The sequence below is a fragment of the Hyperolius riggenbachi genome, chromosome 2, assembly GCF_040937935.1.
Source record: "Hyperolius riggenbachi isolate aHypRig1 chromosome 2, aHypRig1.pri, whole genome shotgun sequence".
Classification (NCBI taxonomy): Eukaryota; Metazoa; Chordata; class Amphibia; order Anura; family Hyperoliidae; genus Hyperolius; species Hyperolius riggenbachi.
In genome coordinates this window covers 546,366,928-546,384,823 of record NC_090647.1, presented here as the reverse complement: position 1 = coordinate 546,384,823, position 17,896 = coordinate 546,366,928, and the positions used below count along the sequence as shown (strand labels likewise).

Here is a 17,896-nt window from a genome sequence, read left to right as displayed (position 1 = left end):
AGAAGCTTCCCTGATCTTCCTATGCCTGTGGATAGCCCAGAAGCTTCCCTGATCTTCCTATGCCTCTGGATAGCCCAGAAGCTTCCCTGATCTTCCTATGCCTCTCGATAGCCCAGAAGCTTCCCTGATCTTCCTATGCCTCTCGATAGCCCAGAAGCTTCCCTGATCTTCCTATGCCTCTCGATAGCCCAGAAGCTTCCCTGATCTTCCTATGCCTCTCTGTTCCCGCACTGGGACACTTTCCAAATATTTGGCAATAATGCCAAATATAGCGCTTGTGGCAATGCTCAAGTGCTGCAAGGCGAGAGCTCTAACCACTACGCCACAGTAGTTGTGCCTGAATTAACATATGCCTGCTATAAACATACTCCCTATAGATACTTACAGATCTGTGTACCCATGGTTACGGTGACCGATGTTTTAGTTGACCCTCACCCCTGTGTGGACGGTCATCCCCACTGTTCTCAGAGAGGTAAAATGCAAATGTCTGGGTTGAATTATTATACCCTCCAACATTTAGGGGGAAGCCAATTAACCTATCTGTATGTTTTTTTTGGGGGATGTGGGAGGAAACCGGAGTGCCCAGAAGAACCCCACGCAGACACGGGGAGAACATACAAACTCCTTGCAGATGATGACCTGGCTGGGATTCGAACCGGGGACCCAGAGCTGCAAGGCGAGCGCTAACCACTCTGCCACTGTGCTGACCCACACAGTAGAGAGCATGGCCGCCAAAAAACAGAAGGTTGCGGGGGGTGGGGTGGGGGGGGGGAAGGGCTGCAGAAGGTCTAGAAGGATGGGAGAAGCCTCTGCAGCAGACGTGCCAAATCAGGACGGCCAGGCAACTGGTATTGTTTAAAAGGAAATAAATATAGCAGCCTCTATATGTCTCTCACGTTAGTTGTCCTTTACAAATTCCTTGTTATTAGAGCTCAAAGATTTTAACCCTAACCTGAGCCATATCCAATCTTAGTGAGGGTTTGCAGAAAAATGAATGAAATAGCTGCTGAACGAGTGCTGTGACATACACAAACCTGGCCGTTGTAAGCTCCACCCACTTTCCTGAATATTAATACCAATCACCCAGTGACTTCCTGTGCGAAGTCAGAACCCTGCCATTAACCGTGTAAGAATGCAGTTTACAATTTCCCAGTGATTTTTCTTTTTCTTTTTTTTTTTTGGGGGGGGGGGGGGGGGCATCCGGTGCCGGATACCAGGGACTCAGCTGTATATTGCCTGTCTATCCTGCTGATCCACTTTTTGCTTTTTATTTTTTTTTTTAAGATGTTCCTGACTGAAGTCTGACTGCATTAGCTGCATACTTGTGTCAGGTGTGTGATTCAGACACTACTGCAGCCAAAGAGATCAGCAGGGCTGCCAGGCAACTGGTATTGTTTAAAAGGAAATAAATACGGCAACCTCCATATCCCTCCCACTTTATGTATCCTTTATTAACCAAAAGGACAGGATGGACTGAGGCCTTAAAGGGAACCTTAAGGCCTCGTTCACATTGGGCTCCATTCGAGTTGGCAGTTAACGCATTTTTTTTTTTTTTTGCAATTCCCGGCGCTTGCTTTGCGCTGGCCGTTTTTGCTTAAGCGTTTTTTTTGTTAGCAGTTTTTTCATCCGCTTCCTGACGCAACTCAGGAAGTGAACTCTCTGATCTGTAAAAGAATAAATACAATGTATGTGTTTTTAAAAACGCAAGCGCAATCGCTGCATAAAGCGATTTTGTGAGCGTTTTTTCCTATACCTTCCATTGAGGCAAATAGCCTCAAAAATGGCCCATGCAGCGCAAATCGGAACGGCAAGCGAACAGAACGCCCCAATGAGAACTATCTCATTGGAAAGCATGGTGTTAGGGCTTTCAGGGCGATTTTGAAAAATTTGCCAGCGCTTAAAAAAAAGATAAAAGTGCCTCTAGTGTGAACGAGCCCTAACTGAGCGTGATATGGATGTTTCCTTTTAAACAATACCAGTTGCCTGGCAGTCCTGCTGATCTCTGTGACTGCAATAGTGGCTGAATCACACACCTGAAACAAGCATGCAGCTAATCCAGTCTGACTTCAGTCCGAGCACCTGATCTGCATGCTTGTTCAGGGGCTGTGGCTGAAAGTATTAGAGACACAGGATCATCAGGACTGCCAGGCAACTGGTATTATTTTAAAAGGAAAAATCCATATCCTTCTCAGTTTAGGTTCCCTTTAAAGAGTGATGAAACTCAAATTTCATCTATGGTCTAGGGCTCACTTCCAACTTTACGGGTACGTTTCCGATGCCGGCACAGCTGTCAAGCGCCTCACAGCCGAATCCCTCTTGCTGTGCTATGCACGGCTATGGGATTCAGACAAGTTGCGCAAAGATTGCACAAGATTATGCTGCATGCCTTCAGATTTTTCCCCGCCCTAAATTTGGATGCTCCGTGTTAACTCCTATAGGCTGCCAAATCCCATCTGAATTTGTGGGCGGGGAATCGGCCCGTTTTCGCACAAGTGGAAATCTAGCCGTACTAGAACGATTAATACTTAGAGACTCTGAAGTCTCGTAAAAAACATCCTTTTATTTTAAAAATGTTTAACATGATTGTCCTAACTAAACCGCCGCATTCCTGCCGCTGTACACTAACTAAATCCCCCCTAACTCCCTGGGGGGCAATGCAGGCAGCACTTCCGTGAGAGGCAGAGCAATGAGCCGCAGCTCTGCCTCTCAGTGCGTCTGTCAGCGCGTATCTCCGCCTCACCCCTGCCCCTCTGTCTTCCCTCACTGAGAGGGGCGGGGGAGAGGCGGAGATCCGCCGCTGACAGACGCGTGTAGAGGCAGAGCTGAGCTGAAAGCTCTGTCTCTCACGGAAGCACACAGGACAGCAAAATCCATGACCAAGAAAGTCGTGGATTATGCGGGGGGAGGGAGGGGGAAGTTAGGGGGGATTTAGATAGATTACAGCCGCTGGGATGCGCCGGTTTAGTTAGGACAATCATGTTAAACACATTTTAAAAATAAAAAGATGTTTTTTTACAAGACTTCAGTGTCTCTTTAAACTGGTCACTTTGCTTGTGTAAACGATGAAGAAAAGTTTGTGTTGTGTCCATGGGGGGTTAGCAGAGATAGTTCTCTCCTTTATTTGCTCAGTAATTACTTCATTACAAGTCAGTTGGATTTTAACACTACGAATCGATTTAAAAGTAGTTTACCTTTAGAAAAATGTTGCTTATTGATTGAGCGTACGAGGTTCTGCTGAACTTTCTACCTTTGCCTACAGTTTCCTTTCCTCAGTTAGCACTTATATTTCATACCTTATTTACCAATCCACAAGGCTGGCACCGCCAGATGTGTAAAACAATGCTCTTTTATTTGAACGTCATTAAAATGACATTAAGTCAATGCAAAATGCAGTAAATATAGCCATGGCTATATTTGGCCATGGATTTACTGCAGTTTTCATTGACTTAATGTCATTTTAATGACATTCAAATGAAAGAGCATTGTTTTACATATCTGGTGGTGCCAGCCTTGTGGATGAATTGCTATTTGGCCACATGCTGCTGTGACTTTGGGCTTAAGCACACCAAAGTCTTTTTACATGGGTGCTTCTCCACTCCTGTGATGGTTATACCTTATCTACCTAATTTATTTGTAATAAATCAAGCTCTTATTTTTAACCACTTGCGGACTGTATGGCTTTGGCTCCTTTTAAGACCAGAGCTGTCCCTGCCCTTTTAAGCAATGTGATTGGCTCACAGCAATCATGGAGTCGGGGTCATAGAGAATGGCTCCTCTGCCCAATATATAAAAGCTTTGCTGTCAGAGGGACCGCAGGGTTAGCAGGTGCAGTCATGCGAACAATGGCGAGAGCAAGCGGACTGCACGGTGGTGGTGGTGGTGATTGAAATCTACGCCCTGGCAGGAATAAGCGGCCACAAACAGGGCATAGATTTAAATCTTGCATGTTGGAAACTTGAGGCACTGAAGCGGGGAAAAAAAAAAAGAAAAGATAAAATTAATTGTATGCAGTGTTCTCCCCAGGCTCTTTTAGCCGGGTGCTCCATTCGGCTAGATTTGGTGACCACCCGGCTGTCATCGGCTCACCTCCTCACCACCTCCTATGCTGTAAGCACAGTTGCCCTGCATTTTCAACTCGCCCCACCCGGCTACTTTTTCATGCCACCCGGCTACTATTTCATGCCACCCGGTTAGAAAAAAAATCTGGGGAGAACATTGGTATGTGTAGTATGGATAAATACTACAACTTTAGTAGCAAAGAAAATATTCTGATATTTTTATTTTCAGTTCTATAGTGTTTTTTTTTTTTTTAATAACATTGCATCATTCTCTAATATTTGCAGTTTACACATTACTCAGCATTCTAAATGGTTTTACAGAGCAGGACAGTGAACTTTTGAACCTTTCTCTGTTGAAGAAAAAACAACACAGTGACTGACAGTTGAGATAACGAGCTTCAGAAGACAGAGCTTCCTGTGACTTTGAAAGTCGTGGAGCTCAATGGCTTTTTTTACATAGATAACTGGAGTTTAACTCTTCCTGTACTGGAAACAATATTAGACTTATGTATCTGCTCCTAATGTTTTATTTATTAGCTGTACTACACATACAAATCATTATATCATAATTATTTTTTCGCTTCAGTGTCTCTTTAAAGCAAACTTGTAACTGTTTAAAATTTAAAGTTGCTCACCACAGGAGAGGGAAGCCGCTGGATGTAGGTCTGTGCTACTGTCCCTTATATTGTAAGCCTCTGGCAGGGTCCTCCCTTCTCTAGTGTAATCTACAGGATTGTGTGCTCCTGTCCTATGACAGCCTGTACTTGTATTACTGGGCCTACCTAACCAGCCCATATTGCATGATCATGGATCTTGTACCCTGTTTGTGTTGTATTAACTTTGTCCTGTTTTGTATAACCTTCTTAGGTTACAGCTGTAATCCTGGTATCATTGCATTTATTGTCCAGCGTTGCGTAATATGCTGGCGCTTTATAAATACTAATAATAATATTAATGTGCAGATGCGAGCTGTCAAGGGCTTGATGGGAGTTTTCCTGAGGACACAGCGCTGGAAAGGCGAGGTGGAGGAATTTGGGGGAAGCCTCAGTGTTCCCCAACCCTGTCCTCAAGGCCCACCAACTGTTTTGTAGAAATCCACAGAGGAAGTTAATCAGCTCTGCTGAGACACTAATTACTAGTGTGTTGATCGAACACCCAGATATTCGGGCTCGGGTTGGCTCGGCATAACATGGTCCAGATGTTCGGGATATTCGGCCGAACACCGAGCCTAATTGAAGTCAATGGGGACCCGAGCATGCCTGCTTTGTAGGACTGAAAAAACTTGCAAAATGAGGGAAACTTCTGCAAAATGGGTTGGAAATAGTGGGGGGCATTTACACATAGATCTTATGGGCACAGTGGCTGCTGGCAGTGTTGAGGCAGGTGCACTGTGGCTGACAACAACAAAGATGGGCACTGTGGCTGCTGGCAGTGCCTGCTGGCAGTGGTGAGGCAGGTGCACTGTGGCTGGCCTGGCAACAAAAACAATGGGCACAATGCCTGCTGGCAGTGGTGAGGCAGGGGCTCTGTGGCTGCTGCTGGGCCGCTGGCAGTGGTGAGGCTGGGGCTCTGTGGCCGCTGCTGGCAGTGGTGAGGCTGGGGCTCTGTGGCTGCTGCTGGCAGTGGGTGAGGCTGTGCCTCTGTGGCCGCTGCTGGCAGTGGTGAGGCAGGGGCTCTGTGGCTGCTGCTGGCAGTGGTGAGGCTGGTGCTCTGTGGCTGCTGCTGGCAGTGGTGAGGCAGGGGCTCTGTGGCTGCTGCTGGCAGTGGTGAGGCTGGGGCTCTGTAGCTGCTGCTGGCAGTGGTGAGGCAGGGGCTCTGTGGCTGCTGCTGGCAGTGGTGAGGCTGGGGCTCTGTGGCTGCTGCTGGCAGTGGTGAGGCTGGGGCTCTGTGGCTGCTGCTGGCAGTGGTGAGGCAGGGGCTCTGTGGCTGCTACTGGCAGTGGTGAGGCTGGGGCTCTGTGGCTGCTGCTGGCAGTGGTGAGGCAGGGGCTCTGTGGCTGCTGCTGGCAGTGGTGAGGCAGGGGCACTGTGGCTGCTGCTGGGCCGCTGGCAGCGGTGAGGCTGGGGCTCTGTGGCTGCTGCTGGCAGTGGTGAGGCAGGGGCTCTGTGGCTGCTGCTGGCAGTGGTGAGGCAGGGGCACTGTGGCTGCTGCTGGGCCGCTGGCAGCGGTGAGGCTGGGGCACTGTGGCTGCTGCTGGCAGTGGGTGAGGCTGGGGTACTGTGGCTGCTGCTGGCAGTGGGTGAGGCTGGGGCTCTGTGGCTGCTGCTGGCAGTGGTGAGGCTGGGGCACTGTGGCTGCTGCTGGCAGTGGTGAGGCAGGGGCTCTGTGGCTGCTGCTGGCAGTGGTGAGGCTGGGGCACTGTGGCTGCTGCTGGCAGTGGTGAGGCAGGGGCACTGTGGCTGCTGCTGGCAGTGGTGAGGCTGGGGCTCTGTGGCTGCTGCTGGCAGTGGTGAGGCTGGGGCACTGTGGCTGCTGCTGGGCCGCTGGCAGTGGTGAGGCTGGGGCTCTGTGGCTGCTGCTGGCAGTGGTGAGGCTGGGGCACTGTGGCTGCTGCTGGCAGTGGGTGAGGCTGGGGCTCTGTGGCTGCTGCTGGCAGTGGTGAGGCAGGGGCTCTGTGGCTGCTGCTGGCAGTGGTGAGGCAGGGGCTCTGCGGCTGCTGCTGGCAGTGGTGAGGCAGGGGCACTGTGGCTGCTGCTGGGCCGCTGGCAGTGGTGAGGCTGGGGCTCTGTGGCCGCTGCTGGCAGTGGTGAGGCTGGGGCACTGTGGCTGCTGCTGGCAGTGGGTGAGGCTGGGGCTCTGTGGCTGCTGCTGGCAGTGGTGAGGCAGGGGCTCTGTGGCTGCTGCTGGCAGTGGTGAGGCAGGGGCTCTGTGGCTGCTGCTGGCAGTGGTGAGGCTGGGGCTCTGTGGCTGCTGCTGGCAGTGGTGAGGCTGGGGCACTGTGGCTGCTGCTGGCAGTGGTGAGGCTGGGGCTCTGTGGCTGCTGCTGGCAGTGGTGAGGCAGGGGCTCTGTGGCTGCTGCTGGCAGTGGTGAGGCAGGGGCTCTGTGGCTGCTGCTAATGCCTGGCAGTGGTGAGGCTGGGGCTCTGTGGTTGCTGCTGGCAGTGGTGAGGCTGGGGCTCTGTGGCTGCTGCTGGCAGTGGTGGGGCAGGGGCTCTGTGGCTGCTGCTGGCAGTGGTGAGGCAGGGGCACTGTGGCTGCTGCTGGCAGTGGGTGAGGCTGGGGCACTGTGGCTGCTGCTGGCAGCGGTGAGGCTGGGGCTCTGTGGCTGCTGCTGGCAGTGGGTGAGGCAGGGGCTCTGTGGCTGCTGCTGGCAGTGGGTGAGGCAGGGGCTCTGTGGCTGCTGCTGGCAGTGGGTGAGGCAGGGGCTCTGTGGCTGCTGCTGGCAGTGGTGAGGCAGGGGCTCTGTGGCTGCTGCTGGCAGTGGTGAGGCAGGGGCTCTGTGGCTGCTGCTAATGCCTGGCAGTGGTGAAGCTGGGGCTCTGTGGTTGCTGCTGGCAGTGGTAAGGCTGGGGCTCTGTGGCTGCTGCTGGCAGTGGTGAGGCTGGGGCTCTGTGGCTGCTGCTGGCAGTGGTGAGGCAGGGGCTCTGTGGCTGCTGCTGGCAGTGGTGAGGCAGGGGCACTGTGGCTGCTGCTGGCAGTGGTGGGGCAGGGTCTCTGTGGCTGCTGCTGGCAGTGGTGAGGCAGGGGCTCTGTGACTGCTGCTGGCAGTGGTGAGGCAGGGGCACTGTGGCTGCTGCTGGCAGTGGGTGAGGCTGGGGCACTGTGGCTGCTGCTGGCAGCGGTGAGGCTGGGGCTCTGTGGCTGCTGCTGGCAGTGGGTGAGGCAGGGGCTCTGTGGCTGCTGCTGGCAGTGGGTGAGGCAGGGGCTCTGTGGCTGCTGCTGGCAGTGGTGAGGCAGGGGCTCTGTGGCTGCTGCTGGCAGTGGTGAGGCAGGGGCTCTGTGGCTGCTGCTGGCAGTGGGTGAGGCTGTGCCTCTGTGGCTGCTGCTGGCTCTGGTGAGGCAGGGGCTCTGTGGCTGCTGCTGGCAGTGGTGAGGCTGGGGCTCTGTGGCTGCTGCTGGCAGTGGTGAGGCAGGGGCTCTGTGGCTGCTGCTGGCAGTGGGTGAGGCTGGGCCTCTGTGGCTGCTGCTGGCAGTGGTGAGGCTGGGGCACTGTGGCTGCTGCTGGCAGTGGTGAGGCTGGGGCTCTGTGGCTGCTGCTGGCAGTGGGTGAGGCTGGGGCACTGTGGCTGGCCTGGCTGGCAGTGCTGGTACCTAAACGCTAGCTCTGTCTCCTACCTACCCCAAGCTAAACCCCCATGCGAATGGTGGAGCCAGCCACGCATTCTGGTATTTATATACCTGACCGCGTGACCTGCTCGGCCAATCACAGCTATGGTCACAACCAGCTAGGCTGTGTGACCATAGCTGTGGAAAAAGCATCGTCGCTGCTTATTGGCTGCCTGCAGAAGCGCTAATAAGCGAGGGGAGGAGACCGAACAGCGCGGCCGAGCACCAAGCGGTGCTCAGCTGTGCTCGACCCGAACCTGAACACGCCAATGTTCAGGGAATAACGAAAAGTGCAGAGCACTGTTTGATCAACACTACTAATTACCTCATCTGCGCATGCTTGTGGTTTACCGCAAAACATGTACTGTTGGTGGGCCTTGAGGACAGGGTTGGGGAACTATGATCTAGAGGCTTCCCTCTATGACTATTTTTTCCGCTACAGGTACACATTAATATTAATACAAGTATTTAACATCAACATTATGAAATCTAAAGTCAGACAAAAAAAGCAGTTTTACTTATTTGGGTCTTCTTCTAGCCCCTGCAGTCACCCTGTACCCGCGCTGTACTTCAGAGACCTCCAGCCAGCAGACCCCCTCACAGCTGGCCAAGTGCCTCCTCATTCAGTCTCTACCCATGGCATTGTTTTGCGCATGCACAGAACGCTCCCGCCGACGTAGTACAATCAGGGTGCGTGCGGCTTAGGCTGTGCAGGCGCAGTAGCCTCTGACTGGCCACATCCGGGCAGCTTTCAGGGGGTTGCCGTTGTCTGCTGGAGGGTCACGGAAGGACCACGTGGGCACAGGGTGACTTCAGGTAAGTAAAACTGCTTTTTATCCCCCCCCCCCCCCCCCCCCTTAAGTATCCATTTAAAGGTATTTAATATTTAAGGTATTTTACTGGTATAGTGGGAAATATCTCCTAGAAGAAAACTTGAGAGAAAAGTTAATAGGATATGAGTGACAGTGTGTGCAAGTCACTGTTCACTACTGGGTCAAGGTGTACCAAGCGGGGGGTTTCTTAACAAATGGGACACAGAGGCATGTTTGCGGCACATACCTATGTGTCTTCGCAGTGCCACTCTGCCCAAATCCACCTCCAGCCCCCCAAATCAGGTGCTTGAAAAAGGAAGGGGTGTCTTTTACAGGAAAGGCATTTCTGCATAACGCCCATACCGGCATTAGGAATACCAGTTCCCCGCCTCTCTCTGCCCTACTTTGGCATTGGGAACGCCCCCCCTTCTGTGCTCAGCCGGCTACAGACACAAAACAAGTGCACATGGGATCCTACTGAGCATGCCCAGAGCTCGGGCCCTTGGTGCACTACTCTCCTGGGCGTGCTGTGGCCCGAACGTACGGCCATTCTGGGAAGAAAAAAAAAGACTGAGGGCCAGATTTATCGAGAGTGTATGAGACAAAATATTGGTAGGTTTTTAGAAATCTGTGCAGAACTGTCTCAGACATCTTAAGAAATCACTAGTGCAGATTCTTTCTAAAACTGTTGTATAATAGGAGGAGCTAGGAAGGTCTCTCAGACAGTGCAGTGTGTGAGGGGAATGGCTGTTGCTGAGGTAACCAACACACCTGCTGTATTGATAGCAGCAGGCTCTGAGGAGGAATTCAGCAGGTGGGAGGAGCCCTTCACAAATCATGTCTAGCCTGCACTCAGCAATCATGTCTAGCCTGCAGTTCTACATCTGTAGAACTGCTTTCAAGCACTTCTTAATCTGCCCCAGTTTAGGGATGGAGCTGCACTTCTCTTAACTGTAGTGCAGCTCTAGAAATCCATGCTAAATTGCCACTATTACCTAGGTTCTTATTATCATGCAGAACTGTTCTCCCTGCTGGTTAGAACAGATTAAGAAGAAAAAACTGTAATGCGTTGATAAATCTCCCCCTGTAATTCATCTCACGACACGGTGGACGAATGGAGAGATGCAGGAAGCAGTATGTTTGTATCAGGGAGATGAGCTGATTCAGGTAGCACGTTTCTGTTCCACCTTGGGTTCTCTAAATGGCGAGTCTACGATTGGCCTGAATCGTTTGGTTATTAATCATCTGCATGAATAAAATAGAGAAGAAAGTCACTGCTGTGAAACCTCCATTATGGTTAACAATACACGCTTACATTATTAGTACTTCCACTTCGCGTGCAAATTAAGTTCCCCCTGGAAAGTCCTGGGAGGAATGAATAACACAAGATCACTTATGGTGCTCGGAAACCTTTTACCACCTTGGAGGTGTAAAGTAGTGTAAGTTCTTTCCTGGTTTTCCCCATTGGCTGCTTACTGATAATGACCACAATTCCCTAATACTAGTGATAAGACAAGTGAAAACTTAACGCCACACATCAATCAGTCTTTTAAGTGTTAATAATGCAAGCTTAATTAAGGGGCCCATACACCTAACTATTTTCCCGCCGATATACAGCAGATTGGATCACTGTGATCGAATCTGCTGTGAAATCGTTGCGCAAATGCTGACAGAATGATCGATTTCCGTCCAAAATCAATCATTCCCGTCGATCCGTCCATGCGGAAGATTTTGCTCAATCGCCAGCGGGTCGGGAGTGCGTCGATATCGGCGTTCGAATGCCCGACGACCGACGCTAGCTGCAATATATTACCTGTTCCGCCGGCGTGACTCCCCCGGTCTCCGCTGTCTTCTTCACCGCGCTGGGCTCCGGGTCCGGCTGGCTTCACTGAACTTCCTGTCCCGGTAGGAAGTTTAAACAGTAGAGCGTCCTTTACTGTTTAAACTTTCCCCGGATAGGAAGTTCAGTGAAGCCAGCCAGACCCGGAGCACAGCGCGGAGAAGAAGACAGCGGAGACCGGGGGACACGCCAGGTGGATCAGGTAATGTATAGCTGGTGGTGGGGGGAGGGGGCGGCAGCGGCAGCTCCACAGATTATGATCGGTTTCATGCTGAAACCGATTCACAATCTGTTTGCAGTAAAGGCAGCCATACGATCCCTCTCTGATCAGATTCAATCAGAGAGGGATCTATCTGTTGGTCGATCTGATGGCAGATCGACCAGTGTATGGCTACCTTAAGTGAATTAACAGGTAGCGATAAGCTTTCAGAGTAAAAGTGTTATCTTATCACTCCATTCCTTAAGTTATCACCTCTATAGTTTATTCTCACACGCAGTAGATAGGGAGGGGAGGAACACATGCAGGCAGGATGTAGCTCCACCCCTCCTGCTGCCATGATGATGATCACTGGCCTGTGTAGGACAGCCAGGGAAGGAGAGAGGCTGTGGCTATGTGTATGTATATGCTTGGTGCCTCTCTGTGTGCCTGCTATGTATACTTTTCTTTGTACAGAGTCCCCTTCTGCATAAACTAGTAAAAAATAAAGCAGACAGCTCAGAATGCTTCACTTTACATTGCAGCTGTAGTAACACTCCACTTAACCTCAGCTCAGGCCTGGTGATAACTCCTCACACAACTAACACTTGCATTCCTCTCTGTGAATTAAAATCCTGTTTTTAACTTTAGAAATCTGCTGTTATTTTAATGATTGCAACCTTAAGGCAGAGGTGACATTTGTCTTTCAGTTTCTACACTTTGCAGAAAACTGAAAGACAAGTGTGACCTCTACCTTACAACAGCTAATGTAATTCATAGAGAAAACTGACAAATTGCGCAAGATGTTAGTTTTTTTCTGCCTGCGTGCGAAATCTGCATTCAAGTGTGACCTAGCTCATTGATTAACATGAGTTCTCAGTTGAAAACAGTTTTTCTGTGCAGAAAACGCGCACGAAAGCTGACAAGTGTGACCCCTGCCTAACTGTAGAAATCACCAGTAAACTTAAAGAGGAACTCCAGTGAACATTTTACTGTTGGCAGGTGATGTAGCTGCTGCATGGTTTTTGGCAGTTGGAAACAGCTGTAAACAGCTATTTTCCACAATGCAACAAGGTTCACAGACAAGAAACTGACAAAAGTTTGAACTTTTTTTGTGGGAGGGGTTTCACCACAACATTAGTCATACATCGCCCCCTGATCGTCTGTTTGTGAAAAGGAATAGATTTCTCATGTAAAAGGGGGTATCAACTACTGATTGGGATTAAGTTAAATTCTTGGTTGGAGTTTCTCTTTAACTGGGTGGAATTGCATGACGCAGCTCTCCATACAACAGTCACCATTACTTGATTCATCGATGTCACAACATGGTCACACAATCGGTCGTTTCGATTAATTTCCAACTGGCGATTGCAAAGCTGGATGGAGCGTGCAGCGGTAACAGCATTTGATTTCCTGGCGACCGGCAGATTCCCCAAGCACGTGTACTCCTGTGGTGAGTGTTGAAGGCTCACCTGTCATGCTGGCCTGCCTCCTCCGGTGTATGGTGTCTTATTGATTGTCACCGCAAACACCTGTAGTATGTGACATCGGCTGACATGACGGTAGTGTCACTTGGCATATGCGCTGGAGTTTGCAATTCAAAAACATGCTGGACAAAGGAGGAAAGGATTGGCATTGACGTGACAGGTGAGCTTTCAACACTCGCCACGTGTGTGTGAGCGATTTGGGGGAATGGGGTGCATTGGTGGTACTACATTCTGAAATCTGCGTGCAGTGTGTGGGCAGGATATTGATCCCTCTCTGGTCAGATTTAATCAGGGAGGGATCTATTTGATGTTGGATCTGGTCACAGATTGACCGGAATATGGCCCTCTTAACTCCCTCCAACTAGCTAATGGCCAATATCTCCCAACAGCCTTATTCCAGTTGTCCTCCATTCCCAAAAAGAATCTGAATCTGTAACGTCAAAAAGAGAAAGCAGGAGCCTCTGGTTGTAGTGAGTATAGTGGCAGCTGAATATATGAGGGGTTGCTGCATATTGAAGAACAGGTGGCAAATGGAGAGCAACACATGGAAGAGGGGACCTGCTGTACATGGGAGAGGGGGGTGTTACACATGGAGGAGGGGGCTGCATATGGAATGGGAGGGGGCTGCTGTACATGGACGATACACATGGAGGAGGGGGCTGCATATGGAGTGGGAGAGGCTGCAGTACAAGGATATTACACATGGAGGAGGGGGCTGCATATGGAATGGGAGGAGGGCTGCTGTATGAAGAGGTTACACATGGAGGATGGGGCTGCACGTGGAATGGGAGGGGCTGCTGTACATAGATGTTACACATGGAAGAGGGTTTTGCACATAGGGAGGGGCACTGCTGTACATGGACGATATACATGGAGGAGGGGGCTGCATATGGAATGGGAGGGAGGCTGCTGTACATGGATGTTACACATGGAAGAGGGGGCTGCACATGGAATGGGAGGGGGCTGCTGTCCATGGATGTTACACGTGGAAGAGGGATCTGCACATGGAATGGGAGGGGGCTGCTGTATATGGCTGTTACACATGGAAGAGGGGACTGCACATGGAATGGGAGGGGGCTGCTGTCCATAGATGTTACACATGGAAGAGGGATCTGCACATGGAATGGGAGGGGGCTGCTGTATATGGCTGTTACACATGGAAGAGGGGACTGCACATGGAATGGGAGGGGCTGCTGTACATGGATGTTACACATGGAGGAGGGGGCTGCACATGGAATGGGAGGTGGGCTGCTGTACATGGACGATATACATGGAGGAGGGGGCTGCATATGGAATGGGAGAAATGCTGCTGTGTATGGATGTTACACATGGAGGATGGGGCTGCACATGGAATGGGAGGGGCTGCTGTAAATGGATGTTACATATGGAAGAGAAGACTGCACATGAGGGGGAGATATTACACATGGAGGAGGGGGCTGCACATAGAATGGGAGGCGGGCTGCTGTACATGGATGTTACACATGGAGGAGGGGTCTGCACATGGAATGGGAGGTGGGCTGCTGTACATGGATGGGGAGACACATGAAAGTTAGTCTAGGGGCAGATAAAGAATAAACTCAAGTTTTGTAAAAATTGAAATTTGGCGGTTACAGTTGTTGCAATATGTGCCTCACCTACACTCTCCTCCACCTTATCAGAAAACCTCCAAGCTTTTGATATGGAACCCGGTCAAATGGTTGCTATAATATTTACATATACGTGTGATTGTATGTATTCCTACATACAGATTATTTTTCTGCTTGTTTGTATGTTCTAGTAATATTCTTAATAAACTTATGAGTAAAAAAAAACTAAAACAAAAAAAACAAACCCTCCAGACGTGCTTCTAACACACTCTTCCTTTTTGTGCTCACAGTCCCGGCGGACCCCCACGTGGACCCCTCACCAGTGCCGGTGCTGCTGAAGATGCCCTATGAGACTGTAGCTATTTGTGTAGCAGACGCCTGTAAACCAGCAGTCAGCATTTCCTGGCGGACGGAGGGACTGCGTTACAATACCTCAGAGGTTGTGGTTCAGCATGACAACAAAACCGTCACCACACAGAGTCAGCTGAGGATGGTTCCCGGACCGGCAATAAACCGGCACAATGTGACTTGTATCGTCTCACAGAATACCGGGACATCTGCCGTGCAGACCGAGCGGAGGATGACCATACAGAATATACACTGTGAGTAGCTCTGGGGGGAGGATGTATGGTGGGTTTATGCAATGAATGGTGCCTCTGGGAAGTCATTAGAGAGCACAGAGAAGGTTCTGCAGCTGTAGCAGAAAGTTTTACCTGATAGACTAAACAGGGGCTACAGAGAGGAATAACCTTATAAATTTTTACATTTTAGTGCTTGACAGCCTAAAAAACACACACAAACTATTTTTCCAGCTGTATTTACTTAGTGCAACTTAGAAAAGCCAAGTGAAAGCATAATACCAGCCATACATAGTTACATAGTTACATAGTTACATAGTTACTTGGGTTGAAAAAAGACATACGTCCATCGAGTTCAACCAGTATAAAGTACAACACCAGCCTGCTCCCTCACATATCCCTGTTGATCCAGAGGAAGGCGAAAAAACCCTTACAAGGCATGGTCCAATTAGCCCCTAAAGGGAAAAATTCCTTCCCGACTCCAGATGGCAATCAGATAAAATCCCTGGATCAACATCATTAGGCATTACCTAGTAATTGTAGCCATGGATGTCTTTCAACGCAAGGAAAGCATCTAAGCCCCCTTTAAACGCAGGTATAGAGTTTGCCATAACGACTTCCTGTGGCAATGCATTCCACATCTTAATCACTCTAACTGTAAAGAACCCTTTCCTAAATAAATGGCTAAAACGTTTTTCCTCCATGCGCAGATCATGTCCTCTAGTCCTTTGAGAAGGCCTAGGGACAAAAAGCTCATCCGCCAAGCTATTATATTGCCCTCTGATGTATTTATACATGTTAATTAGATCCCCTCTAAGGCGTCTTTTCTCTAGACTAAATAAACCCAGTTTATCTAACCTTTCTTGGTAAGCGAGACCTTCCATCCCACGTATCAATAAGGAACACTGAAGACCAATGTACTAATCCTGGAGGGGCAGCGATGTGCCTCCCACCTGTTCCAAGTCAGGAAATTATAACAGACTTGAGGAAATCTTGGAAAGTACATGTTAGCCAATCCATGCCCAAAAAACACATTCCAGGAAATCTGAATGTACTGTACTGAAAAGTGCACTGAATGTACTGTGCAGTGTTCCCCAACCCTGTCCTCAGGGCCCACCAACAGTACATGTTTTGCAGAAAACCACAGATATGCACAGGTGAGGTAATTAGCATCTCAGGTGAGCTGATTAACCACCTCTGTGGATTTCCACAAAACATGCACTGTTGGTGGGCCTTGAGGACAGGGTTTGCGGGAACACTGCGTACAGTACTGACCAGAGTTGTGTGACGTCAGTGTTCTCTATGCTGTTTTGTTTGTTTATGATTGAGTCGTATATTTTGCCGCCCCCTCCCTCCCTCACAAGGTGTTCCTAGTGCCCAGTTGTCACTTTCTCTTGTCATTTGATACTGATGTCGGAATTAGTAGCCAGGGCTGCTCAAATCCGATCCGGGAGACATCCGGATAGTTCTATCCGGATATCTCCCAGTAAACCTGTGGGGGTCAATCTTACCTGTCTGACGTCTTCTTCGGTCCGTCCCTCGCGCCTCCCACGATGCGGTCCAAGCAGCGGTCACGTGATTACAAACACTTCCTCCTTCCGGGTTGAAGGAGGAAGTGTTTGTAATCACGTGACACGCGTGGAGTGCATCGTGGGAGGCGCCAGGGACGGACAAAGAAGACGGCAGACAGGTAAGATTGACCCACCCCGCACAGGTTTACTGGGAGATATCCGGATAGCAACTATCCAGGTGTCTCCCGGATCCGGATTTGAGCAGCCCTATTAGTAGCCACCAGTCTTCTTTAAAGCCCCACAGCAGTCTTTATGCAGCACAATTATCAAACAACGTTTGTTGTGAAACAAGTTGAACAACCCAAAAAAGATAGCAGGAAAAAAGGGCGCCGGCTGAGGGGGGACGAAAAGGGAGCCACATAGACTCTAATGCAATTGTCGTTAATACGGCAAAAAAAGCAGAAAAAAGGGCCCTTCGGTAAATATTGTTAATAACATTAGAGTTTTTAAAGTATGTTTCGTTTTAGAAGCTTGCAACGTTATCGTTTTTGTCATATTAATTTGTTTGTATGTACAGATTTTACGTTTTCAAAGATATTATCGTTTCTATGTGTAAAAGGGTGTTTCTGCAGAGGGAGTGGTTAGGGTTAGGCAACACCAGGGGCGGCGGTTAGTTTTAGGCAACAGGGGGGTGGTTAGGCGCCACCGGGGGAGTGGTTAGTTTTAGGCACCACCAGGGGAGGGTTCTGTGTGAGGGTAGGGTTGGGTAAAGCTGTATTATTGAAACACGTAACTATTTTTAACGTTAATATCTTTTCGTTATTATCTCCCGTCTGTTTTTACAACGGAATTTATCGTTAACCAAGTTTGACAACAAGGTTTATCGTTATCAGATTTTGTTACCCACCGGCGCCATTTTGTTATCCAGCCAGGCCCTTTTTTCACCGTGCCCTTTTTTCATGCACCACAAAAAAAAAAGTTGCTTGCTATTGTTCAAAGAACTGATGAGACTGATATGCCGTCAGTCCAACAGTCGGATTAACGTCTTATCAGTGGCTGGATAGTGTAATGGTTAAGGGCTCTGCCTCTGACACAGGAGACCTGGGTTCGAACCTCGGCTCTGCCTGTTCAGTAAGCCAGCACCTATTCAGTAGGAGACCTTGGGCAAGACTCCCTAACACTGCTACTGCCTATAGAGCGCGTCCTAGTGGCTGCAGCTCTGGCGCTTTGAGTCCGCCAGGAGAAAAGCGCGATATAAATGTTCTGTGTTTGTTTGTCTGTGTTTGTCTTATCAGTCTTATCAGCTGTGTGAACAATAGCAAGCAACTTTTTTTTGTTGTGCATGAAAAAAGGGCACCGTGAAAAAAGGGCCTGGCTGGATAACAAAATGGCGCCGGTGCATGACGAAATCCGATAACGATAAACATGGTTGCCAAACTTGGTTTATCTTTTTCCACTGTGTTCAATTTGAAATCGAGTGGGGAAACGATCAGGCGGGAGATCGGACATGTCGGAAATGATCTATTGAGCCATCTAAATGGCTCAGAATCGAGCTGTGTATT

General features: G+C 49.7%; 1 protein-coding gene across 4 annotated transcripts in view; it reads left to right on the top strand.

The window, feature by feature from the left end:
* The window catches only part of LOC137547330 (nectin-1-like), a 250,673-nt gene that overhangs the window by 62,633 nt on the left and 170,144 nt on the right, over positions 1-17,896 (top strand). For all 4 annotated transcript variants that reach the window (XM_068270805.1, XM_068270803.1, XM_068270806.1 and 1 more), the window contains exon 3: positions 14,536-14,847. In XM_068270805.1, the coding sequence (XP_068126906.1) occupies positions 14,536-14,847 (312 nt within the window). The remainder of the gene's footprint in view (positions 1-14,535; positions 14,848-17,896) is intronic.